Source organism: Primulina eburnea, chromosome 9 (genome assembly GCF_022965805.1).
Source record: "Primulina eburnea isolate SZY01 chromosome 9, ASM2296580v1, whole genome shotgun sequence".
NCBI lineage: Eukaryota > Viridiplantae > Streptophyta > Magnoliopsida > Lamiales > Gesneriaceae > Primulina > Primulina eburnea.
Window position 1 is genome coordinate 34,207,107 of NC_133109.1, and position 27,596 is coordinate 34,234,702.

At 36.3% G+C, this 27,596-nt stretch overlaps 5 protein-coding genes across 7 annotated transcripts; 3 read left to right on the forward strand and 2 right to left on the reverse strand.

Annotated features, from left to right (window-relative positions):
• Positions 1 to 3,647, forward strand: LOC140841974 (uncharacterized). Its single transcript, XM_073209738.1, has 8 exons — positions 1 to 276; positions 416 to 581; positions 1,316 to 1,406; positions 1,576 to 1,634; positions 2,316 to 2,376; positions 2,739 to 2,829; positions 2,924 to 3,000; positions 3,274 to 3,647. Exons 1-8 carry the CDS (start codon positions 162 to 164, stop codon positions 3,388 to 3,390), a joined length of 777 nt encoding a protein of 258 aa, XP_073065839.1. The 5' UTR covers positions 1 to 161; the 3' UTR covers positions 3,391 to 3,647.
• A 402-nt stretch (positions 3,648 to 4,049) lies between these two features.
• LOC140840635 (partner of Y14 and mago-like) lies at positions 4,050 to 6,061 on the reverse strand. The gene is made up of 4 exons (XM_073207817.1): positions 5,793 to 6,061; positions 5,576 to 5,701; positions 4,584 to 4,808; positions 4,050 to 4,412 (listed from the first exon to the last, which is right to left on the reverse strand). The coding sequence occupies exons 1-4, from the start codon at positions 5,985 to 5,987 to the stop codon at positions 4,263 to 4,265; spliced, it is 696 nt and encodes a 231-aa protein (XP_073063918.1). The 5' UTR covers positions 5,988 to 6,061; the 3' UTR covers positions 4,050 to 4,262.
• A 979-nt stretch (positions 6,062 to 7,040) lies between these two features.
• LOC140841975 (uncharacterized) lies at positions 7,041 to 18,733 on the forward strand. Of its 3 annotated transcripts, XM_073209742.1 has the most exons (12): positions 7,041 to 7,495; positions 8,830 to 9,055; positions 9,491 to 9,638; positions 10,492 to 10,599; positions 11,901 to 12,058; positions 12,855 to 13,020; positions 14,128 to 14,264; positions 14,716 to 15,400; positions 15,672 to 15,784; positions 16,747 to 17,002; positions 17,088 to 17,099; positions 17,192 to 18,733. In XM_073209742.1, exons 1-12 carry the CDS (start codon positions 7,237 to 7,239, stop codon positions 17,291 to 17,293), a joined length of 2,370 nt encoding a protein of 789 aa, XP_073065843.1. In that variant the 5' UTR covers positions 7,041 to 7,236; the 3' UTR covers positions 17,294 to 18,733. The 3 variants fall into 3 exon arrangements, with proteins under 3 accessions (XP_073065843.1, XP_073065841.1, XP_073065842.1); XM_073209740.1 differs by having other exon boundaries at positions 7,045 to 7,495; positions 17,088 to 18,733; XM_073209741.1 differs by having other exon boundaries at positions 7,047 to 7,495; positions 8,833 to 9,055; positions 17,088 to 18,733.
• On the reverse strand, positions 18,438 to 24,015 carry LOC140841976 (uncharacterized). The gene is made up of 8 exons (XM_073209743.1): positions 23,462 to 24,015; positions 22,420 to 22,584; positions 22,030 to 22,122; positions 21,839 to 21,954; positions 20,220 to 20,318; positions 19,825 to 20,130; positions 19,543 to 19,707; positions 18,438 to 19,041 (listed from the first exon to the last, which is right to left on the reverse strand). Exons 1-8 carry the CDS (start codon positions 23,801 to 23,803, stop codon positions 18,750 to 18,752), a joined length of 1,578 nt encoding a protein of 525 aa, XP_073065844.1. The 5' UTR covers positions 23,804 to 24,015; the 3' UTR covers positions 18,438 to 18,749.
• Positions 24,016 to 24,662: 647 nt separating this feature from the next.
• LOC140840636 (E3 ubiquitin-protein ligase RING1-like) lies at positions 24,663 to 26,679 on the forward strand. Its single transcript, XM_073207818.1, has 2 exons — positions 24,663 to 25,758; positions 25,856 to 26,679. Exons 1-2 carry the CDS (start codon positions 24,909 to 24,911, stop codon positions 25,900 to 25,902), a joined length of 897 nt encoding a protein of 298 aa, XP_073063919.1. The 5' UTR covers positions 24,663 to 24,908; the 3' UTR covers positions 25,903 to 26,679.
• The last annotated feature ends 917 nt before the right edge of the window (positions 26,680 to 27,596 follow it).

The window sequence follows — 27,596 nt, forward strand, 5'->3', positions numbered from 1 at the left end:
GAATTAATTTTAATCAACAATTTCATTCAAAGTTTGTATTTAAAATTCTGGCTATTAATTTGTTATATAGTGGGTAAAAGGGGCCCTATCAACAAAATATGGGCCGTTCGGGGAGCTAAACAATTGCCTGGCCCATAAATTACTTCTGAGGCCCAATTTGCATGGGCAAATTAAATGAAGTTGGGTTTGAAGTAACAAACATCTCCCTTTGCTGCTCGTCTCTCTCGCTGTCTAGGGCTCCTCAGAAGATGCCGAAATCGAAGCGCAATAGGGCAGGTTTGTCGTTTTTTCAAACCATGTTTTCTTACTGAGATTTCTTACCGATGTCATGATTCGAAGGTTTGAAGGACGTTTTTCGAAGAAAAATGTGGTTTACGGATGATTTTTCTTTAATTTCTAAAGATTAATTGTGCAGTGACATTGTCAAAGACGAAGAAGAAGGGGAGAATGCAGAAAGAAAATGTAGTGAATTCGATACGAGAAGCAATCGAGAAGTTCGATTCGGTGTACGTTTTCACTTTCGATAATATGAGGAATATCAAGTTCAAGGATTTCAGAGAACGGCTCAAGTCTTCGAGCAGGTTAAATTTTGTTTTTTCCCGTGACTTTTGTGGTCCTATGGGATAGATGAATATGTTGAATTTCGTTCTAAGAATGAATTGCTGGAACTTCCCGTTGTATAATCATAAAACTAAAGTTATTTTCTATACTTGAATTTTGCACATATTTTTGGTCAGTGAGAACAGATATTTTAGATGTAATTTATTGCTTCCGCTACTGAGTCATTGTGTAGCTGATTTATGCAGGGATTTATTGTAGTTGTCAGTATTCCAGTATTTAGCTTATCGAAGACTACCTTCCTGTTTTTCAGAAATTTGTATGTCCTCTAGATTAAATTTCATGAGATTCTGCCTGGATGTTCTTGTTTTATAGCCCCTAGACTGCACTCTCCGGCTTCAAAATTTTGGTGGTGGTTTGGTTAAACTTGAGTAGGAAAAATGAAAAGCTCCATCGAAAGCTAGCTAGTCTGATAACCTGTCATTTCGCGAATGATGTCATTTGTTTTGGCCTCCGTTTAGTTCTTATTTATTATTGGCTTTAAATTCTTTTGAAACCTCTGTTAGGTTTTATATCCCTGCATTCTACCTACCCTTTACTTCTGATTGATGATGGTTTCATGATCACCCCTCGATTGTCCCTTAGAATTGATGTACTGACCCTGACAGGCGGATATACCCTTTGATCAGGATTCTTTTCTGTTACAACTTGTGTTTTTGGGCTTTATATGAATATGGGTTTTTTGACTTTGTCCCAGATTTTTCCTAGGATCAAACAAAGTTATGCAAGTTGCTTTGGGTAGATCTATTTCAGATGAAATTAAACCTCGCCTTCACAAGATTTCTAAGGTAGCACGATCCTTTCTTTGTGCTTCCTGTTATGTATTTTGCCACTTCTGTATAACATGCTAATTTTCTATCTCTTTGCACGTATACTTGTGATAATTTATATCCTACTCTTAGTGATTTGTAATTCCTTATCGTCATTACTTTTCTCATCATTTATCCTATTAATCAGCTTCTTCGTGGCGATTCTGGGATTCTTTTAACTAGTTTGCCGAAAGAAGAAGTCCAAAGGTATGCTCTCAAACTGTATTTCATGAAGTTGACTGCAGAATGTTTTACTCATTAGAAAAACATTATTTGTATTTTTTATTTTACTTCCAACATTTTTTTAGATGATTCTGCACATTGTTATTGAACCTGAAAATTGGCAAATATGAATTATATTCTTTTTTTCGTAAAAGAAGCTGTGGAGATCTGGGATGTAGGGTAATATCGTGTTGTGCGAGTTATAGCTTGAATCAATATTTGATTGTCACTTTTTTTAAAAAAATTCTAGTATGTGATTCTCTAAATTTTTTAAAAAATACACGTTTCTATGATCACATAATGTTAGTGTATCCTCAAGGTTTACCGACTTGTTCATGATAGATGCCGATTTTTGTGATGTGTATCCAGTTATACAATTTGGTGCTTAAGTTTTATTTGAATTGTAGCTTTCTAGTTGAGAAGCAGTTACACCTTAACATATGATTAACCTTCTCAAGATGCCATGTGTATCCAGTTATACAATTTGGTGCTTAAGTTTTATTTGAATTGTAGCTTTCTAATTGAGAATTAGTTACACCTTAACATATGATTAACCTTCTCAAGATGCCAACTTTTGTGATGTGTATCCAGTCATACAATTTGATTCTTAAATTTTATTTGAATTGTAGCTTTCAACATATGATTAACCTTCTCCCTTTTTTTCAGAATATTTGAAGAATACGAAGATTATGACTTCGCGAGGACTGGAAGTGTGGCAACAGAAAAGGTAAGTAGAATGTTTTACGCAATTAATATTATGTTTTTTACAGGTCATGCTGACTGCTGTCTGCAAATTCCCTTAAATTGTTTTTTCTTGTCTTTGAAAGTGGTACTTCTATTTATGCACACCTTTGAGGATCGAAAAATTTCCATGAAATATGTTTGTCCATTCTACAAATACAAATAATGCTAGTAGCTAGCTTTCTTTTGATTGATGCCACATGACCCAAAAAAATGAGGAAAATGAAGAATGTGTTGTGTTGTGCCGCATGAAGCAAATATCTTTACAATTATTGTATTTGAAAAAAATTGTGCATAAAATGCTGTACATAATTATAAATGTTTCTCATTTTTATTTCATTTTTTCAGGTGGAGCTTAAAGAAGGTCCTCTCGAACAGTTCATTCATGAGATGGAGCCATTCTTGCGCAAGCTGGGGATGCCTGTGCGGTTAAATAAAGGTCTGCTTTGTGTTTATTTCTGTCGAACTCTTGTTCAAATACTTTATACTCCTATATAGGCGTAGGCTTACTTGTTTAAATTTTATCGTGGCAGGTGTGGTAGAGATTGTATCAGACTTCATGATATGTGAAGAAGGAAAACCAATATCACCTGAGTCATCTCGGATACTGGTTTACCCGAAATCCTTTGCTTTTTCTTGATTTTCTTATAAAGATGCTACAGTAAATCATACCCTGACCCTTTGCATATGATTGCTCCAACAGCAACTATGATCATATTAATACAATGATGTCATTATATGAAATCCTTTTTTGAATTTGTTATACAATTTGCCACGAAAATGCCTTCCTCATCCAATTGGGTGAAATATTGCAGTTATAGTTTGTGGCTTGGCTCGTGGAGTTGTGTAACACGACTGGTGGTATATCTCACTTGTCTTGCAGCGTCTCTTGGGCATTAAAATGGCTACTTTCAAACTCTACTTGGTATGTCGATGGAGCTCAGAGGATTTTGAAGTTTATAAAGAGGGTTTGGAAGATTCTGATATTGAATCGTCCTAGGATTCCTCGACTGATATAGAAAAAGGTCTTGCCCAAGATGGAAGCCATCACTTGAGGTGATACATAGCTGGCTTTATGTTTCGTGCTTAAAAAATGTGGTACCTGCTGCATGCCAAAGTTCTGAGAAGTACTCGATTTTTTTAGATGGATGAGTTTTGTTGTATTGGAATTTTTTATGGAGTAGTTATAGATGATGTATGATGTTTATGGAGTTTTGAGAGTTTTCACTAATGGAATGCAAAAGTAAATTTTTGATGTGATGTGGAAAGTTTCATGTAAATAGACTGCAACGTTGTACTACTGGCAGAAATATGTTTCATTTGCTTGAACCACTTTTGATGTCATTTGAACATTATTGAATTGAGTGACCGTGACATATATCCCATCTCTAACGCAATACCATGTTGAGGTTAAACAATTAATTTGTGAAACAACTTCAAATAATTGAAATAACTTATATTGTAATTTTTTTTAACAATATTAGATCATAAATCATATGATAAGATTTAGAAAATTAATTTTCCAATTCAATTCAATCATCCATAATCTTCTTCCACAAATTTTTGATCTTCTTCCAAACCATTGTGTAATCAAAATCTATCAATTAGAGATGAGAACCTTTAGACTAAATTGATGTTTAATAGCTTCTGATTATCTAAAAACAATTGGGCCGATTATTGATGCAGCGCCATTTCTAAATTTACAATCAGTTTTTTACTCCCATGAGTATTCAAGGGAAACAACAATGTGTGTGAGAATATTGACTTAATTAGAAACAGGTGGAAGGCAAGGCACAAGTTATGCTAAATCGGATGATGTATTTCTATTATTGCAGAGCTTACATTGGAATAGACCAACGGTCCGCCTTAGCTTCATGACATGGATGCGGTTAGCTCGGCGTTCGTTTCTTCCAAAAGCTTCAACTCATCGTGCCAATCTTCTAATTTGGCTATTTTCTCCAGTTGTTCTGGTTTCATATCCTTTTCTGTAGTTTTCTGCTGCTGAGCTTCAGTCAGCCGAATCTACAGAGAAATTGGAAATAAGATTACAAGTCAGGCTGAAATCTGAATAAGAGGTAGAATAATAATAACCGATACTGGAACCTGTTTGTGAGTACTGGATCATTTAAGTTTATGAATAAAAACTAGATAAATAAATAAATAAATGCTTACTTTAAGGATAGAAGCATTTACCTTCTTTTTCAGTGCTCGAATCTTTTTATCGATATATTGAATTTGATCCTCTGGAGTAGAAGACTCGTTTGGATTTGAAGGTGTTGTAACCAAATAAGTGTTTCCAGAAAGGGTTAGCCCATCCATCATGGAGGCAATTGGCTCCACCTTCTCTGGCAGGTGATTGGAACCATCAGCAGGAAGGTCGTCATTTTTCTCCGAAACATCAGCCTTGTCCAGAGCAGCCTGCCATCACGTTCTTTAAGTTCAGGGTAATTAAAGCAGGAGAAACACTACAATTTAACCTCGGATCAGGTCATTCACATTCGAAAGAAAGCGTGGAGTCTCATTCTCATTTGAATATCAACTATGTTGTAAATAACAGACAGACACATCCACTCCGAGCTGCCAAACTATTTGCAAAGAAATGATTAATCATGTCAGCACTTTCCTAATCAAGTTGAAGGGTGACTCATTTCGATGTCTGATTTCACTATGATAATAATAGACAGAATTTCCTAGGAACTGCTCATATTAGGATCTGTCAAAATGCAAGCTTATATTCTCGCCAAGATGTTGCTTTATGGGTTCGTTAGGATCTGTCAAAATGCAAGCTTAAAGTCAAAGATTTGGCAAACACCCATAAAAATGTCAAAAGGCAGCTTATTTTCTCGATCACATCACTTTTCTTTTACACTTTCGCAATAAATGCCTTGAACTGGATAACTGTCATTTAACTCTTACAAAGTCAAACCTAAAAACTTAATTAAATGCATAGTTGAATCTGAGACTTGTGTTCTTGAAAAAGTACACATAAGAACAGCAGTTCAACTAGTAGTCAATACAGAAGCGAAAAATAATAAAAAATTTACAAAAAGGGACTATTTTTCTGAAAACACAAAACACGAGCAGAATAAGAAGAAAGATTCTCCCAGCAAAAGAAAATGAAAAACAAATGGGAGTACAGGAAATCAAAATGAAAAAAAGGGAACAAGAATAATTAATTCATCAACCTTCTGACGTTTTTCTTTCTTTCTCTCATTCCTCTTGGCCGATTTCGACTTGGATTTCACTTCCGCCGCCGCGGGATCATATCCCGGCGGCACCACCTCCTGTACCGCCTCCATCTCCTTCCTCCACTGCCACCCACCACAAATCAGCTACGTTAAAGCTCTAGAAACACTCGAACAAGTAAATAGAAAACCAGATTAAAATTATTCGTGCACACACAAGTAAGCCTTTGGACTGATATATTGCGACTTCATCCTGGGGTACATAGCCGGCCCGAATCCGAACTGGTTTTCGGAGGGTTCCGTCAGGGCGTCGGGTCGGGGCGAGTATCCTCTCCCCTTTATTATTTGGGGTTTTTCCGAGCTCCTCTGCTGCATCATCCGCCGCCCCTCCGCTGGTTCCACCGCTCGCCATTATACTTGGGTTTTAGAATAGAATCTCCAATGAAAAGAATCGCTTTTGCCTTGTGTGAATTGTATTTTAGTATTTTCTCTCTGGAACTAAAAGGGTCAATGGTGGGCTGGACTTCTCTTAGGAGTTACCTTATTGGGCTTATATTGGACTGCAGGCTTGAGATAGTTCACAGTGGGCTGGGCTACAACAATGAGTAATCTGAAATTTCTTCATGGATCTGGACCTTCTAATGAATCGGGCCCAAGTCATTTTTTCCCAATAGAAATCAGTTTACCCGAAATTTCACAGAAACATGAAAATAACTTATGGAGTTGATTTTTATCTATGTTACAACAGTCGAATTTTAGAAATAGAATGAAAAATGTTCGACGAGTCTTCAACAAGCCACGAGTCATGTATATCAAATCGAATGACTGCGACGTCCATTTAACTTTTAATCTCATTCCATTGACGAGTTACAATGACAACAATCTCCTCATATGTTTTACTGTATAAAAAATATTTTTTTTTCGTGAACGTCGAATTAACATTAGAATACAAAGTAATTGAACCAAATGAATAAATTTTTCTGGGCAAAAATGTGAGACGGTCTCACAAGTCGTATTTTGTGAAACGAGTCTCTTTTTTGGGTCATCCATGAAAAAATATTATTTTTGAGTAGAACTCTAGTGAGACGGTCTCACGAATCTTTATCTGTGAAACGGATCAACCCTAGCGATATTCACAATAAAAAGTAATACTCTTAACATAAAAAATAATATTTTTTCATGGTTGACCCAAATAAGATATCCGTCTCACAAAATACGAACCGTGAGACCGCCTCACACAAATTTTTATCGTTACTTTTTATGCTAAAAATATTATTTTTTATTGTGAATATCAAAGTTGATCTGTCAGTAATAGAAAAATATGTTTGAGGAGTCTTCCACAAGCCATGAGTCGTGTATACCAAATGGAATGGCTCCAACCACGACGTATGATGAAGAGTCGATCATTTTAACTTTTAGTCCCATTTCATCGACAAGTTGCACAGACGTAATTCAAATCTCCGGCTCGATAAAAATATAAAAGGAAAGAGAGACGAAATGAAACGCGATAGCACAACTTCGGTCTCTGTCTTGATTTAACTTTACCAAATAATATCATGTTTTAACGAATTCCATTTATCCAAACTTGAAATCCTAGAGATCAAAGCTGAAATTTTTGGTGGATAAATTCGCAGAGGATTAAGCAGTGAATAGTTGAACTTATGAATTCGAAAGTATCATTCAGAGGATGCCACCTGAGGCAATCACCATATTTTACGGCGCAACCACACCAACAGAGGCTAGTTTTCAAGATTGTCTGCCGTGAAAAGAGTGCAGTTTCTTCAAATTCCTCTTCTTCTTCTTCTTCTCCTCCTCCTCCTCCTCCTCCACCACCACCTCCTACGGATGACAAGTTTGGGTTCGGGCAGGTGAGACAGTATTGGGAAGAGAAAAGGCCGAAGCTCAACGGTATTGATGTCAGTAAGTTCATGAAGCCTACACCGGCAATATTTAACTTTTTTTTTGTTTTTTTTTTTTTTTATTTTACTCGCTTGTCCTAATCATGTTGATTTTGCTAGAATTGGGTTTACGGTGAAAAGTTTTATCAGGGTATTGAATGTTATATTTGAATTCATTCGTTAAAGATTGGTGGAAATTTAACTGCTTTGATAGGTATATTTTGCTGTGTAATTCTTTTATGGATTAAATTTTTGTCTTATTCAAGAGCAATGTTGTTTAAAATATTAATTATTCGTTAAGAAAAAGTTTTCACTGTGGCAACTCCTGTCAAGTTAATGTGAAATAGCTCAAATAAGTGATCACTCAACAAATTCGGTCGTCGACCAGGACTGGGATGAAAACATTGGTGAGGAGAAAGAGAGCACTATTGTTAACTCCTAATGGCAATAATTCATAAAAAAATATGGATCATCCTTGCTGCCCCAACTTCAAAGGACTCTAGAATAGTGTACAAGCAAAAAAGATTGTTGATTAGAACTACATATAAAATGGTATGGAGAAAAAAAGCAGATTTGTCAACAAGCAGGTTTGTCAACTTTCCTAGTGGAAAAGATACATTCAAGAATGTAGATCATCCTTACAAACCCAACGTCAAATGATTTATTGTAGTATACATGCAAAACTGATGACTAGTTGTAGGCTTGTAGCACCAAATGGTTCGGGGCAGAACTAAACCAATAAAATGCTTCTGCTTTCCGTCATGATAAATGTTCTATCATGCAAGCACCCTTTCTTATGTAAAAACTCTGTTCCGAGCATCACGGCATTAAGAGATTTCAAGTGCTTCTCCCATTCAAGCAGTAATATTCACCACTTTAAAAACTTAAACTGACTCATATTTTGGTGGATTTTCTATTTATCACGTGGTATCGACCGGATCATCTGCTTATCTGAGTTTTATCCTTTGCAGTGCGTAGATATTATCTGAGACTCAGAGCTTCTCAAGGATCTTTGAACTATTATATTACCACACATATTCTTGAAATATTAGTCAGTTTCTAAGGTTACTCCATGTGACCGCTCCATTATTGCAGCTTTTTATACCTTGGCATAAGGGTGGCTTAAGGTTTAGGGTCATTGCTTGTTTAGTCAGATATAGTTTTTCCAAGAGAGTCAAAGGTTTTTTTATGCCAAGTTCGTTTACTTCTCTGAACTAATCGTAGCAAATGATGCTTATTTAAAAGTTGAATTTCTCCTATCAGTCTCATTTTGATTGCTACCTTGTCATGGCTCAGTAAAAAATTTATTTATGTTCCATAATGTCAGAAATATTTTATTGAAAAGTTATTTGATCGCAGATCTAGTACAAGAATCAGTGAACCAATGGCTGACAAAGACCCAAAGATTTTTAAATGAAGTGGCTTCTCCACTTGTAAAAAATGTTCATGAAAGAATCCCCGATATTCAGAATGATGATCAGAATATGGAGGAATTCTTGATTACCGAACCGACTATTGATTCCAGAACCCCAGGTGGAGAACTCTCTGAAGCTGCCATTGTTTCTATTGAACAATTCAGCCGGTAACTGGTTGCATTTTTTTATATTTTTGTTTCCATCAGTCATTGATTTTATTTTATTTGTCATATATATATTTTTTAAAATTTTATGTAGGCTGATCAAAATTGAATAGATTGTTTAGATGTACAGTTTACTAAATTTCATTCAGATGATTCATTGAATTAGACTTTCTTTCATAATGTAATAAATTTACTGACTATGATTTTGATTTTGAGTGGTCTAAAGCAGGAGAATGTGAACAGAAAATGCAATTATTTTCATTTGTAGTAATCAGTGACCGTGAAAGTGAAATTGACCAAAGATGTGTGTCTAGGGAATTTGTATGCTGGTTATGTCAATTGGTTTGCTTTGTGTTTATGTATAATGTGGTCAATGCAAAATTATTCTGCAAAAAATAATGATTTAATATTTATCTCATTTGCTTCTGATGTATACAGAATGAATGGGTTGACTGGGCAGAAAATGCAGAAAATATTCAAAGCGCTTGTTTCTGAATCTGTATATGATGATCCACGTAGCTTGTTGGAGTATTGCTGCTTCAGGTTTTTGTCTAGAAATAATGCTGAAGTTCATCCCAGTCTTAAGGTCTGTAGACATGGCACACAATTTCAGTTGTGGATTATCTTCCATCTACCAAAATCAAGTTATCCTTTTCCTACTGTTGATAGGATGTCTCATAGAAGAAAGTGTATGTGTGGTGGATTGGTGAATAGTATGTTTATTTTTGAATTCTATGTCTCATAGGCTTAATCTTTTGACGTTATTTTCTTTATATTTAGTGGTTTTCTATGTTTAGAATTATCCATAGCTGTTCGATTTTGTGAGTTGCATCAGTATTTTTTTGTTGCAAGTTTTTCTTTATTATGAGTGAGGGCATTTTTTCTCTATTCTTTCTGGATATTTTCTCATTAGGAACTGGTTTTGATTGAGATTAGGTGGCAATTGATGAACCATCATCTGTTGATGAAGTCATATTTAATGCATCTGTTGTTGTTTTCTATGGAGAAAAATAACATCCTTTTCCATTGTAATTAATGAGAAGAGCTGAAGAATAATGCATTTTGTGAAGTACCATATGCTAGTCCCATGCACGACAAATTCCATGTTTTTAGCCGAAAATTGAGTGCATAGGAAATTGCTGATGAATAGTTGATCTAAGTGTGCCAAGTGCCCAACATGGACAAATTTGGAATACATCGTCAAAAGTAACTTTCTCGATCTCTCTTAAAGAATCCTTTGTGCTATCTTTATGCATATTACACACCATTCAGTGAAATTCAAAGCCTTACAAACTATCTTATGTGATTTTTTTTTCGACCAATAACCTCCTTCAAGTACCTTTTGTCTGTCCAATCTCTTCTTTTTTTCTTAGTCTATAATCTCGTTGAGGTTTAGCTTTTATATTTTTTTATGCTTAGTCTTTTTGCTCTGTTATCAGGAACCTGCATTTCAGAGACTAATATTTATGACTATGATTGCCTGGGAGAATCCTTACAGCCAAAGAAAGGATCACCAAAAGAAATTGCTGGATAAAACTTTCTTTCAGGTACTCTCTGACATAAACATTGTAAGAATTGTCATCTCTTAAGCACCTTGGCACATCGAATATGCATCTACTCTTTCTTTAACTTCTTTAAAGTCTATCTTAACGTAGGCAGGCCAAATAAATCATCTTTATGAGAGCGAAGATATTGGAATTGCTGAAGATACTTGAGATGTTAGCTGCATTCTATGTCAAATTAATGTAATGGAATACCCCCATCTTTTAAGAAGAAATATTGGAAATGCGACCAAACCTTATCTGAGATGGTTGTTATCTATCTATTGTCTGCATGTAGGTAATTATATATCTATCTATTGTCTGCATGTAGGTAATTATATATCATGGTCGTCATCCCCTGTTTTTATGTTTAGTTTTTACAAATTTCTTTTAAGTTTTGAAAAACTAGTTATTTTCCTTGGTAATGATGGTGCAAAGGTACCATCTTGACCATGTAACGCCCATAACTATTTAGAAAGTCAAAGAGAAAAATCTTAAACCTCTCTCTCTTTCTCTCTGTTCATCCTCTCTCGTAAGGGTGTTCTTGTTTAACAATTGAAGTTGGTGGATTCTACTTCTTTGATATTTAAGTTGTTTTGAATTCTACTCTTAATCACTGCAATGGATTTCACAAAATATATATGGTGGGTGATCAAAAGACTCTCTCTAACTACACATTGTGTGTTGGGTGAGTTATAAATAGAGAGTCAGAAGATTGAGATGGATGTGTGGTCTACGGGTGTCTAAGGCATTGCGGTTTTAGGGTTTGAATAATGATATGTTGATGTTCTCTTAAAAACTCCTTAGCTTCCTTCTACCTATCAGGATATTGGAGGGCGTGGCAATTTTTAAATTGCAATCAAAGTACTTTCCATGATTACGTACCACAAATAATCATCATTGATGCTTAGCTTCATTGAAATATACCTTTTAATATTTTTTAGGTTTTTTCCCCTTTATTTTCATGCATTATTCAAATTCTTTTCCATCATTTTTGAAGGGGCATATTAGATGCGATGGTATTTGGGTTCGCAAACTTAAAAGTTCGAAATTTATTTTAATTTTTTCATCTGTTTTTAAAAATTAAGAAATGGTGGACTGTGGTCCATATGGGTTTCCACTAATTTAATTTATTTTTTGTTTTGGAGTTGTTGTCCTCATGATCTTGAGTTTTGAATTATATTAATCGGGGTATGACTAAATCCCTTGCCTCTTCAGCTTGATTTAACACAAAATATAACTTTTGTTTTCAATAATCACAAATATCAAGTTATCAATATTAAGATCTGTGTTTATTGTACTTGAAGAGGAAGCTTGTGGGAGAGGAGGCCTTTGTTCGTATAGCTCCTGCTGTGTCTGGTGTGGCTGATCACCCCACGGTTCATAATCTTTTCAAAGCTCTTTCTGGTGATGATCAAGGCATCTCCTTTAGCATATGGTTAACATATATAAAAGAACTCCTCAGGTAAGATTCAAGGAAGCTTGGTCAGATTAGTTTGCAGCATTTGCAGTTGTGCTTGTTCATTTGTGGCGTAATAGACCGATTATTGTGCAACTTTAACCTGAGAAGTTCTAAAGCATGCATTTTATTGCAGAAAATCATTATTTCTCGGAATATAAAAGCAAAAATCTGATATCGTGCCGATCACATAGCATTTTGATCCGAGAGGCTGTAACTCATAAAAGACAGTTTTGTTCAACTTTTTTTTACCACAGATATCCATTAAAGTGGCTTATAAGTGCACTGGGTTAATGAATGCTAGATATTCTAATGTAATGGTTTGCTTCTTCTGCTCAAGTCTTCTCATCATTTGTGTGCCTATTGTGTTCCCTATGTCCCCTTCTATGTTTTTCGGGTAGATATTGGGAGCAAATTCCATTTAGTTTTGAGTAGGAACCTCTCTTTGCTTTACATGTTACGAACATCTAAACAAGATCTAAAACTCCACTGTTGTGCATACATCTTGCATCGGTGTTCAGAAGATTAAGGTGCACTATGTTGGCTTCATGCCACTTTGCTTAAGATTCCACACTTAACTCTTATGCATGATTTGTTGAGATAGCTGTTTCTTTATGATAATATCAAAATAGTCTGAATTCACTTGTATGTTCTACAGTGTTGGTGTAAGTTTATGAATCTTTCAAATTATTCAAAGATAAAGATCTACATTTTTCAGTTGCAAGGATATCTTTTGACAGATCTCTGGATATGTAATACTTGATTGCAAATTTCAGCATATGTTGTCCCTTCTGTTTTGCAGAGTGCATGAAGGTCGGAAGTCTTACCAGTTTCCGGAGGTTTCCAATTTTACTAAGGAGAGAATACTCTGCCTTGCTTCCAGCAGAAAGCAGCCTGTGATGAAATGGGAAAATAACATGTCATGGCCTGGAAAACTCATTTTGACTGATGAGGCTCTCTACTTTGAGGTATTTCTATCATGTCAGTAGAGAAATTTTAATGGAGCTAAGGAGTGCATTAGAGTGATTATCATTATTATTGAATTTAACCATAAATTGTGCCTTTATGCGTGATACTTCCGACTCTGGTGTCTCCCTTCTATTTTCCACCTTGTGTTTCTCTTGATTTTAAAGCCGCAATCCTGGGATGGATGAAATCTAAAAAACCTGTGAATGTTGCTTATTCTGTGTCCAAGGTGGCTACATGGTGACATTCATTATCTCTCACAAAGATCTCTGAACGTAAGTTTTGAACTGAAGTGCAAATTTTTCTACACTGTGTTCAGTTACTTGTCAGCATCTCTTTCATCGAGTCTTCTTTTACTATCTGAAGTCACATGCAATCTATATTCAGAGTTTGATGATTCTTTATTTACTATTCATCGGTTGAGTTCGAGTGCATTTAACTTTTTGAGTATTGAAATAGATGTTCAGCGATGGAACCAAAGTCTATTCATCTAGGAACTAGATTACCTTTTTAATATGTTACGTTCTTCACAAAATGGCCACTGGGGATGCTTCCATTTACTGCCATAATTTTATCTATCTGTACGGAAGTTGTTCCTTTCTGAAATAGAAAGAACATAAACACTCTTCTCAACAAAAGCATTTTTTCCCTATATTCTTCTTCGACCATGATGTCTCATGATGTCTAAAGGAGACGATATGGAGCCTTATAACTAGTGGCCTTTATGTCATCACCGCCTAAGCGCCCTGGAAGCCAAAATATTTCAATGTACTACTCATCATCCAGTTGGAAAATACAGATGCTCACCACAGGATAATTTGATGGAAGTATCATATGCAAGCGTGATTGGAACTTGGAATACAGACAGATCTTTTTTTATTCTTCAACTTTATGGAGGCCCATGTGGATTGCTACATCAAACAGATCCATAAAATTTATGACCAATTAGAATTAACTAGTTTCATATTTGGATCTTTATGAAATAATGTGCCTGGGAAAAAAAGAAGGCCCCACTGTAACTTGACAATTTTTAGGCCAATTTATTTAGCAAAAAAAGTCATTCTTTTCCTTGTTTTATCCCGTTTGATAAGATTATAGCTCCATGTCAGGCAGTTAACTTGATGGGAGAGGAAGATGCTTTAAGGCTGGATCTTACTAGAAGTGGTTCGAGAATAGAGAAAGCAAGAGTTGGGCCTTTGGGATCAACTCTTTTTGACTCTGCAATCTCTGTTTCATCCGGGCCGGAGTGAGTAAGCTTGCCTGTCCTATCTTAGCTTATAAATTATGTCATGGAAATGGGTTGCTGTCCTTTGAATTTCTATCGCGCTTTCAAAGTGTATTTGAGTGTGTAGTTTAGCTGTTTTTATTTTTCTGCTCTGCCTGCATTTGGTTTGACTACTTGTGTTGATCAAGGGTATGATAAGTTCTGAAACCAAATTGTGTTGTTATAAACACGATTTATGGAACTTTCTCCTGTTTATTTTCAACCCATAAAAATCACGGGCACATTCATATAGTAGAGATAATGTTTTTTTTTATGTGGGAGGCTGTTGCTAGCGATCTCAGAGTCCGCCTTCTATTTTCCTTCAATTCAGTTACATTTTTCATGATGTTTAATGTTCTGGAGGTAGTGTTTCAAGGGTTTAAGGTTCAAAATGTAGGGTCAATAATCCATTTATTAATTTGTTTGCTATCAGGTATGCGCCATTGGTACTTGAATTTATTGACTTGGGAGGTGGAACGAGAAGAGATGGCTGGTATGCATTCATCAATGAAGTTATTTGTTTACACAAATTCATAAATGAGTTTGGTCCCCAAGCCCGTGATCCATCAGTCTATGACATATATGGGGCTCAAAAAGGGAAGGATAGAGCTGTTGCTCATGCCGTAAATTCTATTGCCAGACTTCAGGCTCTTCAATACATGAGAAGGACTATAGACGAGCCTACAAAGCTGGTTCAGTTTTCGTTTTTACAAAATGCACCATATGGCGATGTCGTTCTTCAAACCCTTGCTGTTAATTGTTGGGGTGGAGCCATTATTAAGAAATTGACAGAGGGTGACGATGAACCAGAATTACGTTTGAGACCAATTGGTGAGGTGTCTGAAGGTGCTACTCATGTCTATGATGTTGACGGTAGTGCTTATTTACGAAAATGGATGAGATCTGCGTCATGGGCTTCCAATGTTTCTCTGGGCTTTTGGAAGAACACGTCTTCGAGAGGAGTTGTCCTTAGCAAAAACCTTGTTGTAGCTGACATGACTTTAGTGGAAAAGGCAGCAATGATTTGTAGAGATAAATACAAGTTGGCTGAGAAAACACAAGCCACAATTGATGCTGCAATGCTTGAAGGGATTCCTAGCAACATTGACCTTTTTAAGGTCAGGATTTATCCAAAAAAAATCGAGTGCATGTAGTTATTCAATTTCATATATATTTGGATTTACCCTGCAAATGACATCATTTATGGGTTGTGTTGCTTGTCTGCTTCTGGAAGCATATAATATAAGTATTTAACATATGTAATATGTGAATACATTATTTTTTTCTGAGATGAGTTTATATTAAACCCATTGTTATAATAACTCGAGTTGTTATGATGCTTCGTATCATTATGCTTTTCCTTAAAATATGGGCGTTTCTTATTTTCAGGAACTTGTGCTTCCTCTGACTTGTACTGCTAGAAGTTTTGAAAGATTACGACGCTGGGATGATCCGCTTGTGACAGCATCATTTCTTGGACTTGTATCTACTCTTATCTTCAGGTATTCTACTACTCCAGGCATTGAAGTCCGCAAGATTAATTTGCAAAGCACAATTTCCAGCTGGCAAATTGCCTGATCCTATGCCTTCTTTGAGTAGTGGTCTCACGTTTCCCTATTATTAAATCACTTCAAAGGTTTTTGACTTGTAATCTAAGTGTAGCTGCCTCTGGTACTTGTTTTTGGGAGCCGGTAGTATTTTAAAGAATGAAGTTAAGTGGGTAACGACGCCCAGTATGAAAAAGTAGCGAAAGCCAGATATAAAGAAACATTCTTGTAAAATACAGGACTTCTGCAACAAGCGAGAAAGTGAAGAAAATAAAGTTCGAAATACACTTCATTTATTTAAATCTTAAGTTGAGGAAACTAAAAATATTGCGTCTTAAAGTATGATGTAAGCTGCAGCTTGTATTCTTACCTAGTCAGACCACTAATTTTTTTAGACGTATAGGCAATCTAATGACCTTGTGGGGTGATAAGTTGTAAAATCAGAAACTTGACGAGACATATTTGGGTTCTTGGTGTGTTTGTGAGAACTTAAATTTGGTATGAAGAAAGACAGCTTGAGGTACGTTTGTCCAGGTGATCTTGCAAAGTAAAGTGTCCCACTTTTGACTGAAAACTGGAAATTACATGAAACTGGATATTGCCTGATCATGTGCCTTCTTTGAACTTCAACTTTACTCTTGTGAATGAGATGGAGATGTACTCATGCAAACTGATGCTATGGTTTTATTTTTTTTATTGGTTTGTGTAGTTTAATTCATTTTATTTCCTGTTGGATTACTTCGTGTATGTCATGCTAAAGGACCTTTAATGGGGAAAATAATGCATATCCACAAACAAACTTACGTAAAAAGGTGATCTGTAGCGTTCTCTGTCGATATTGTCTTCACTAAACTCCACTGTTGTTTTTGTATAATTTTTATTATAAGCTAATCAAATCCACTATTCATTCTTATCAGGAACTTGATGTTCTATGTAGTCCCGGTGTCTTTGATGATCTTGGCTGCTAGTATGTTATTACTGAAGGGGCTCAAGGAACAAGGTCGTCTTGGAAGATTCTTTGGAAAAGTTACAATACGTGATCAGCCTCCATCGAATACAATCCAGAAAATTATTGCCGTCAAAGAAGCCATTCGTGAAGTAGAGAAGTATCTCCAGAATGTGAATGTTGTGCTGCTCAAGATACGTACAATCATTCTTGCAGGAGATCCTCAGGTACCTTTTCTCAGGGTCCAGTGTTCAATATGCAGATTGTGAGCATCTTCCTTTCTTGATGAATTTTCATTGATTTCTTTTGCAGACAACAACTGAGGTATCTTTGGTGTTGTTACTGGTTTCAACCGTGCTGCTTCTTGTTCCGTTCAAATATATTCTTACATTTACAATTTTTGATCTCTTCACAAGGGAACTCGAGTTCCGAAGGGAGATGGTCCTGGCGTTTATGAACTTTCTCAAGGAACGTTGGGACACCGTACCAGCATCTCCTGTTGTTGTGCTCCCGTTTGAGGAAATAGAATCTCAGACATCGCAAAAGAAGCCAAAGAAACAAATAGCTAAAGTGAAATCAGAAAGGACTTAGAATAGTAATTGGCGGGACTATTAATTTGGCCTGTATTTTGGGAAAAAATTTCTCGTCTTCTTCATTAAAATGTGTGTATAATTTTACGTTGGCGTCTCTAAAAAAAGTACACGTTTTTTTAATTTTTGAAGATTCAATGGAGACAAAAGATATCTGACAAGCAACGCATTCTTTTATAGAAAAATATAAATAAAAAATTTGAGAATGAGGATTAGATGTATATAATCTTCAGTTCGAAACTAATTGAGAGAAATCACTGGACTTCATCTGATGCCAAAACCAGAAAGGGCTTGTGAAGAATCAGGAAAGAATCTGTCCTGACTAAAGCGTAGACTGTTTTTACTTTGATGGAAGCAACCAACTCAAAACAAGAGTAAACCAACACACATCCGAGAATTGCAGCAGTATATGGGCTTGAACAGCTGATCATAGATTCTCCACTGGCCAAAACTTTTTTGAGTATTAGAGACGAGCTACTGGAATATACGGAATCCTCGCACGGTGCTTTTATCTTTCTTCTTCTTGGTTCTTGAATTCAGGTTTTGGAGCAGATCATGCTTATTCTTATTTTCGTGATCGTTGCCCATGTGTTCATTGGGAATCTATTGTCTGGAATCCCAGTATTTTACCAAAACATTCCTTCACTTTATGGTTGGGTACTCAAGACAAACTTCTCACTCAGAACCGGCTTCCTTTTGTCACTGTCAAGACAAACTTCTCACTTAGAACCGGCTTCCCTTTGTCACTGTCAAGACCCTGCTACTAATGAAACAATTTGACACCAATTCTGGGAAAGCACCCCTCAAGTTACCCTTGTCCCCAATAAGATAAGGGGTTAATGAACTCCACTTGGTATCTCGACTAGGGGTGGGAGACACGATTTTGATATAATGTGAGCATCCTCCTGAAGATTCACTAATTGTACAGACTTGATTCTTCGACATTTATATTTCACTTATTTTGACGTATTGAACATTGCTTCTGTCTTGCGAAATTGCGCTCATGTCTGGTATACAAGAGTATTTGTAATAATATTTTTTCAAATCTATAAGTTATTTACTGAAGAAAAGGGAAAAAAGTATAGCAGCAGTAAACGAATAATGAGAGGTTACCAACAAATTTACCTTCGGTTGGTAACTCCCAATTTTTGTTGTTACACAATAATGAAAGACCAGAAATAAGAAAACAAGGTCGAAAATTTGTAACATTCTTTTCAAGTAGCATCACTCTAGCATAATACCGTTGGTCCCATGATCCAAGAAGTATAACTCTCCATGGTGCATCATCAAACGCTGGATTCAGTCGCTTTATACTACATCGCATCGCAAGCATCCGTTCGTGGGCTACTAAGCTGCAAAATTGAAGGGTCAATTGCAACTACGGTTAACTCACGGCCACCTTTCTCCGGACAACTCTCTTTCTCCTAGCCTTGGGAGGAGGTGCTTCGCCATTCAAGTTTGCATCATTTTGTTTCTGTTTGATCCCAAGAAGGCCAAGCCCAGAGACAATAGTCCTCTTGTTTATGAACCACTTTGAAGATGACTGTGAAGGATCTCTGGATCCTTCCGAGGGTCTGCTGTAAGCCTTCCAGAGATCATCTGACTGAGCCAATGGATCGACCTCAACACCAAGCCAAGCTAACCTAGATGTCTCTCCTAACTGAACATTTAGAATTCTGCAAGCATTTAAAGAGAAAATTGGTAAAATGTAACTTGCAAGAGAAGCATTTCATTCGACTCCCGAATTGATTGAATCTCTGCGGGAAATTTCTCCTAAAAGCCGATCAAGAAAAGCAGACTGAAATTAGAAAACATGGCCAATAAACCACATAAATAAAAGACCATCATCCATGTAGCAGATAATCAAATAGTTCTCCCAAGGTTAAATCAATAGTTTCTTTTTTATCTTTTTTTTTTTTTGAGAAAGATCAATAGTTTCATTTTTTTTTAGTAAGATCAGTACTTCCATTTGCAGAGAACAATTAAACCACATAAACAAAAGGCCATCATCCATCGAAATGCATGCATTAGCGACTGTTGTTAAATAGAGAGAAAAAGGTAATCACTAGGCCATCTTTATCCAATACTGAGCAATAATGAGATGCAATTGATTAAGTTTCACAACAAAGATTTTTGTACATTCTATGCTCGCGATTCAACAGGCACAGAATGCATACCTCAGGGCTGTGCTAAAAGCCAGAGTAACTCCAATGACATCAAAGTAGCTAACTACCGCTCTGTCAAAACCACACAAGAGCTGATACCGCAAATTAGCATAAAGACCAAGGAAAGCTCCATAACCAAGTGCATTGGTGTTCACAGATGGTATAGTCACAGATAACCTACAGAATCAACAGTTGAGAAACAAGTAGTTGTAATTCTATGGCAGCACAGGATATAACCAAAAAAATAATGCAAAAAAATAGAGATTAAAGTTAAATACATCAGAATTGTTTTACCTTCCTTCCTTTTTACTGGCAACAAGGGTTGATGCAGCACCTTGTGCAGCTCCAGCAGTAAATCCCACAATGCATAGTTCTGCAGCTTTAAATAATATCGATTGAAGTCTCTTTTGGAAGTCAAATTCTCTTAATGGGTAGCTCTTTTCAAATATATTATTGGGAAGCTTTTGCAGAGTATTTTGCAAATCGAATTGGAAGGTATTCCCATATGAACGACAAGGAGCTAGTGACCAAACGACAATGGCATTGCAAGCTGTCACAGTCAGCACATTAATGAGGGCAAGATCCCATTCCTGCTTAATCCTGCAACAAGGTACAAGTATTCATCCAGTTGGCAACTAAGCGACGAAAAAAGAAATATTTTCTTCGTCATGGCAGTTCTAAATCAATACCTCTCTTTGCGATTCTTGATCTCCCACCAAACAGAGCAACCAATGGTTGTTGCCTGCTCAAGAAGCAGCCTGAATAAAAAGGCTGGATCTGCAATCAACCTGTATAGACATGAATTATTTAAATAAAAATCAGAAAACTACTACGCGAGATAAGTCATTGATTGTACAATGAAAGTTAAATTTTATCAATTGTACATACATCATCAAGCAAGCATGATTAAAAGTTGTTACTCAACAAGAATATCATGCAGCTGATAGATTTTACAAAAAGTAAAACAATTGCATCAAACCAAGTAGTTGCAACCTTTTTAAGAAAAAAGCATGCCAAAAAAGGACATGACAAAATTATTGCGGTTGAAATGCCCTATGGGTCACACGATAATATCTTGTAAACTTTACGCTTCAGTTGTTCATTTCTAAGTGTGAAGAAGTTGTATTAGATGTCACACATCGGCTGTATTAAGTCTTTGGCAGTTGCATATATGACTTGGATAATTCTCCTCTTTTGAGCTAGCTTTTGGAATTGAGTTTGGTCTAAATCTCAATCTTAACATGCTATCAGAGCCGAGCCCTATCGTTATGTGTTGGACTACCCATCCGATAATATCTTGTAAACTTCAGGCTCCAGTTGTACATTCCTGAGCATGAGAATGTGTTAGATGGCTCACATAGGCTGAATTAAGTCCTTGGCAGTTATATATATAGAAATAAACAATCTTCCCCCTTGAGCTAGTTTTTGGGGTTGAGTTAGATCTAAGTTTCAATCTTAACAATTACAATCTTAGGTTTAACTTCAGTTGCATTGGGGAGATGATAACACTTACAAACAATCTAGGAGCATCAAAACAATCGACTGTAATCATATATTTACTCAGACATCACGCTGTGGGCTCTACCATCACAAATAGCATTATAACTTTTACTCGCAGACGACATCAGTAAACAAGGAAAAAAGGAAAAAGAATTGATGACAGTTCTCTCAAGTACAGTATGTTTTTGAGAGGCCTAAAATGTACAAAAACTTAAGAACTTTCTGCATGATGAGTAATTCCTTTATAGCTATTATGGCTATGGAACACCAGAAAAAGTATTGGTGGAATCTTTTCACAAGCTCCAATAACCCAAACATCTATATCCCAGAAAGAATAAACCAAATTGCAAAGGTGGAAGGGACTAATTTCTTGACAACGTCAAGACTGCATACTGACGCTCAAAAAACAACCATTTCGGCTACTGTTACCGACCGAAATAAACGACTTTTTATCGATTCGTTTGTTCGGTTTTAGTCATAAAAATCAGTCGGTACGGTTGATCAAAAAAATTACGGTTATTTCGGTTTATACTAGTTCGGTTCTGACCGAACACCCCTAACTATAGGATAAGGACATTGTATCATGTCAATAATATATAACATTCCTAATACAAGTCGATATCCATGTGATTCAGATCTCATGAAAAGGGAATGTATTATTTCCAATAAAACAAAAGAAAAAGAGAACGGAGCATGTCTTGAAGCTATCAACAGAATGTGATAAGCTTAGTACAAAATAAATGACAATAACAATAGTGAAATTTGATCTTTGATATCAGTGTAGATAGTAAAGGACACTACAATTCACCTGCCAATAAAAGCCCTTGATAATCCTTGAGGAAGGGACCGAGAAATGAATCTCTCAGTGGTAGGTCTGGCATTAATTGCCAAAAATCTCGCCATTTGAGCAGAACTGACCAAACCCTAATGGCATTTTACACATCAGCTTCCAATTTTTAGATCATCCAGCCCAAGTATAGATGAGAAATCAAATATTACCATTTCATATGCTTGACGTAATCCAGCAGGTAAATCCATCATAGTCTTTTGCCATTCATTCAATACAGCATCCACAAATTTCCGATCAAACAACTGGTAAAGAACATAAAGCATCATCCTATAAATATTAAATTCAATTAAAATACAAAAATCACCCGATAAAATGTGTTTGTGAGTGACTGTGTGCTAAAGGGAAAAATTATTTGGTGCAGCCGCCACACGCTTTTTAGTGAAACTAGGCAATAACTTGTCAGAATAGCCTAAATTGCAAAGCACAACATACTCGAAGTTATAGCAAAACCATGTATTATTGAAAGCAAAATTTATTTGAAATTTGTACTTATAAAGCAGCTACAGAAAGCAAATCCTTATGACTGACGAGTTGGTTACCTCCCCCAGGATCATTCTTCTCCTAAACAGTCCACCTTCATCTCCCTCGTCACCCTCATCAAAGTTATCAAAGTAATCATCATCGTCGCCACCATCATCGCCACCATCACCTCCACCGTGACTGAGACCCTTTCCGATATTACCACCTCCTCCCCCAGTAGAAAGCTGTCATGTTCAAAAGGAAAAAATTGAGTGAATGTGTGATGTGATATAAAAAATAAGCTAAATATGATTAAGCTCTGATCTTTATTAGCAATCGATTTAACACACAATAAACTATAAATTTCCAAGTAAATATTTATGTAGACTGACTGGGAATTACATAGACCAAATGGATTGAAGCACATGCTTCCAAATAGATTCAAACCTAGAAGACTAAATAGATAATTAGTAAGTAAGGGCATCAAATGCCAACAATTAATACAGCAAAGAGCCAAAAAGTGCAACAAAGAGTTTTCATGCATGCATCATCATCAGGTGCGGAATTGGGAAGGATGATTATTTGGGCCAAGCAAAACAACACGACAAAATTAAACTGAATATATAATTAAGTGGGAACTTTCCAAATAAAGTTTCAGAGCCCTTAACTAGCAAGTGTTGGTGCCTTAAAAAAACACATGAAATGAAATAAAATTTCACATGAAATAAAGATCCATATGCCAGAAACTAAAAAAGAGGAGTAAAAAGAACATCATAGGCATAATTCGGGATGTGGATTTATCCCCTTCTCATTGTTCTCAAATATATTTTAACAAATGAACTCAGCATCACAATACTTTGCCGAGCGCACTAATAAAGCTTAATGCGCCACAGAGTTCCCCAGTTTTCGAAAAATAGCGAAAATACCTAATAATCTCCTGAAAATTAGCTCGAGAAATGCACGAATAGTTTCACACTTTCACTCAAACTAATTCCTATAACTAATTGTTATCGAACTATATCTACATAATTTAATTAATGGTCCAACCAAATATGAGAGAATCAAACAAAAAAAAATCAAGTTTTGACAACTTAATTGAATAAATATGATACACAAAGATACCTCGGGACTAGACTTGGTCTGTTTCTGTGTCAAATCGAGCTTCGACTTTTCCAAAGTAACAGCGCCAAATGCACCGTACTGTCCCTTCATCACGGGGCCAAAATCAGGAGCACTCGATGATGGTGCATCCGTTACCGGCGGTGACGCCAGAAAGCATCGCTCCAGTCTAGCAACTGCATCACCGTCAACGACCGCCGACGACGACGCCTTAATCGTCAGAACGCACTTTCTCTGCGAAGAACCCGGTAACCGGTACAAAGTGGCGGGCGGTAACAAAGTTAAGGTTTTATGGATGGGAGCCAGTGGCATAGTCTGCCGTGTTTGAAACACCGTGTGACCCATTACTTCGTCTGAATCTTGCTCGTTTACTGCGTCTCAACTTCGAATTTTCTTGATTTGTGTTCGAAATTGAGGCTTGGATTCAACTAATCGTCCATGGATGAAGGGATTGGTCAATTTCTTGGGGGAGTGATCTCTCTCAGACGGAGAGACAGATGAATTGGGTGAAAACAGGAGCTAAAAGTTTTGATTGGACCCGCCTATGCGACAAAACCCAATCCTCTCGTGCATTTGAGTCGACTCGCCATTAACCGCTCGAGTCAAATGAGTCGAGTCGGTTTGAGAGGTTTATGTTAATTGGATATTGGTGATATTTATTTATTTATTTATTTCATTTCAAAATATAATATCACTATTTATACTCTAATTTATTTATTTATATCATTTAATTTAATATAGAAATTTTATTCATAAAATATTATTTCTATGGTTTTTATATTTATTTAATACATACAATTTATTGCATATACATGTACAACATAAAACAAAGAGTACATATTATTTTTTAACATTCTTAATTGACAAAAAAATTTTACGACACGCTCTCACATGTCATATTTTATGAAACAGATCTCTTATTTAGGTCAATCATGAAAAAATATTATTTTTTCTCGTAAATATTTATGATTTTCCATCCCATCATTAGCATTATAAATTTTGGTAGAAGCATCTCTTTTTGAAATTATCACATAAACTTCTATGGCACTAACAATTTTTGCAAGTTAATTTATATATCACATTCTAGCTTTAGATTATTTATCTAACATTAACAAACTACATGGAGAATACATGAACTTTTCAATTGATTGTAGAGTGTTTTCTTGAATGCACAAAATTGCTATTTTATAGGATCAAATTCCATATATCCAACTTCCTTGGCATTCATGCTTGATCCTAAATCATCCCTTCCTTTATTACCGGAAATAGAAAAGGTTAGGCAAAGAAAAGAGAAGATAAGCCACATACAAGAAACAAAACCGTGTCACATAAAGAATCTCTCATTCATTCCCAATAAGCCATTCCTTCTCCCCTTCCATTCAATACTACGAATACATGTATAAAAACTACAGTGTCACGTAGTTTCTTCATTGCTTGTACTCCGATTTAAATGCCAACTATAAGCGATTCTGGTGTTATTGGGAATCGGGTCCAAAGAAGGAGAACGTACCATTACTATTGGTGTCGGAGATGTAGGCGTACGGTTCGGACCACGACCACCAACCTAGATGAAATACTATGCCCGAGTTGTCTAGGCCAGATTCGGTTTGAACTCGAAGTCTCAAATCCTAGACGACTCGAACCATCTCCACGTGCGTTAGAGTCATTAGCACAAATCCTGGATCCTTCCGTCAACCAACAACAACAAAACAACGAATCCAATGAAAACCAACATGGTCCATCGCGTCGAGCTTTGATACTACTACAATTTATAGGCCCCGATAACCCCCCAAGGCCGGTGTCACCTCCAGAAAACATGTTCATGCGACCAGCGAACCGCGGCCAGAACTCAAATTATTTCATCCAAGAATCGACTCAGAACGACCGGCCAGTCCCGACACCCCCCGTTCCCGAATCAGCCATCGAAGCACTGCCGTTAGTGGTCATAAGTGGCGAACATTTGAAGAATGACTCAAGCTGCCCTGTTTGCAAGGATGAATTCAAGGTCGGGGATCAAGTCAGGGAGCTTCCTTGCAAACATTTCTACCACTCCGACTGTATCGTCCCGTGGCTGCATTTACACAACACGTGCCCCGTCTGTCGATACGAGGTACAAGGTTTTCCTAACGTTAGCTTCCAAGACGCCCATCGAGATTTTCATGAAGACGGAGAAAACATTAGGGGGAATGAAAACTGGAGGTGGATGAACATGTTAGCTTCGAGGCCATTCAGTATGATTCAAAGTTGGGCTCAACTTTGCCTTGATTTTCTAGACAACAGGTTTGATATTTCTCGTCGAGGTATGATGCAATATTCTTATCCAACTTAAAATATCTATATTTTTATTTTCTCTCTATTTGAATTATTTCAAATCTTTTTGACCAATAATATTGACAGAGAGCGTGTGGTGGCGATCTTGGCTCAGCTTTGAACCTCTAAATTGAAACATGCTCTAAGGTAACATGATCTAAAACTACAAAGATGGCCAAATGCAGGTACGCAACATATATAACTCTCATTCATCACACACACACACAAGCATATATGTATGCATGTGTGTGTGTTATATATATACAAATGCCATTACTTTTTATTCTTCAATAATTCAATACATTGCAAAGGGGAATAAACTTGAACTTCAATGAGGAAAAAGGACGCAGACTTTAAGCAACAACCAACAGTATAAAAGCAATATGCAGCGAGGACGATTGCTCCGTAGAAAAGATACAATTATCTTGGAATTCGATTAAGAACAAGATATAAACACCAAGGTCTGAGGGCACGGAGGGATTGTATTAGAACTTCTTAGGATCATTACATTGTGAAGGATCATAAAACGAGACTTCTTGTAAATATAGACATTTTATAGGGTACTGATATAATGTCCAATTTCCAGATTAAACTAAAGAATATTCTATAATCCTAAAACTTCAAGAATATTCGCCATCTACGATGGGAAGATAGGAGGAGAAAGAACAAGAGGTAATCATCACTAATTAAAAGCCTTGAGGGATAAGAAGATGATTCATTTCTATACTTCAATTTCATACTTTTCCACAAAATTACATAAACTCGACCAGTTCCAACACATTCATGCACCTTTCTCTCCCCATGCAGGTATTCAGAAAGAACCTGTACATTTTACAGTTAGTTCTTTTAGAAAACTGCATGGAAATTATTCAATACTTAGTGTGACTGATGGGAATTTGTTCCCATTGGGGGGAATTACCTAATATTCTATGACATAAGATGCCATATAGAAGCGAAAAACGAGGTCTGCCACCTTTTGGCTTAAGCCTCTAACTATCTTCTCTCGTAAGCACGATGAGACTTTACTTACTCAATTTGCTATGATGTCATGTAGTAAGCTTACTCATGACAAGACTTGAATTACTCACCTCCCCAGCCTGCAGTGTTCCTATCAACAGTGCCTAAACGTGTGTTGTACAATATCTTAAGTTGTCCAAAGGACGAGAACGTACAAGTGTCAAAACACCAGTTAAGTAGAAGCGCCGAATCCTTCTCCATACATTGTGCCTGCAGCAAGAATACGTTACTGTTAGTCTTCAAATCAACTGGACCAATATATCACGACTCCATTACCCTAAACACGGGACTGAATATAGATCCGTACAAGTTTAAAATAATACGGAGAAACACTGCCGTGGCCCGTGAGTGTGCTGCTGCTGAACCACTGGCAATCGTTGATTTTCGGATTTTCCCATGCCCAACACACAGCATCTGTGCCGACGGAAAATTTTATTCGTTTCTCTCTCCAAGATGTACGTGTCTGTGTAGGTGTGTGCATTGAATCTTTGCAGAGTTTTTTTCTCTCTAAAGGGTGTGCAGACATGTGTCACAGCAGTAGGAATATATGCTCCAACAAGTATATTCTTTCCATACTGAAAAGCACGTGTTTATATAACAATAATTAAAAGAACTTGGTAAAACTTTATTTCAATCTTTATATTTATTCTCTTTAAATATTTTTTCTATCTTGTAAAATTGGAATATATTTGTAATAATTATATAATGAATATGTTATTGGGTGTATTCGAATTAATTCCAGAAAATAGAGAATCTAGTAGGTATTCTTCTCCAAAACTTTATTTTGTCATTAAAAAATTTAGAGTAAACA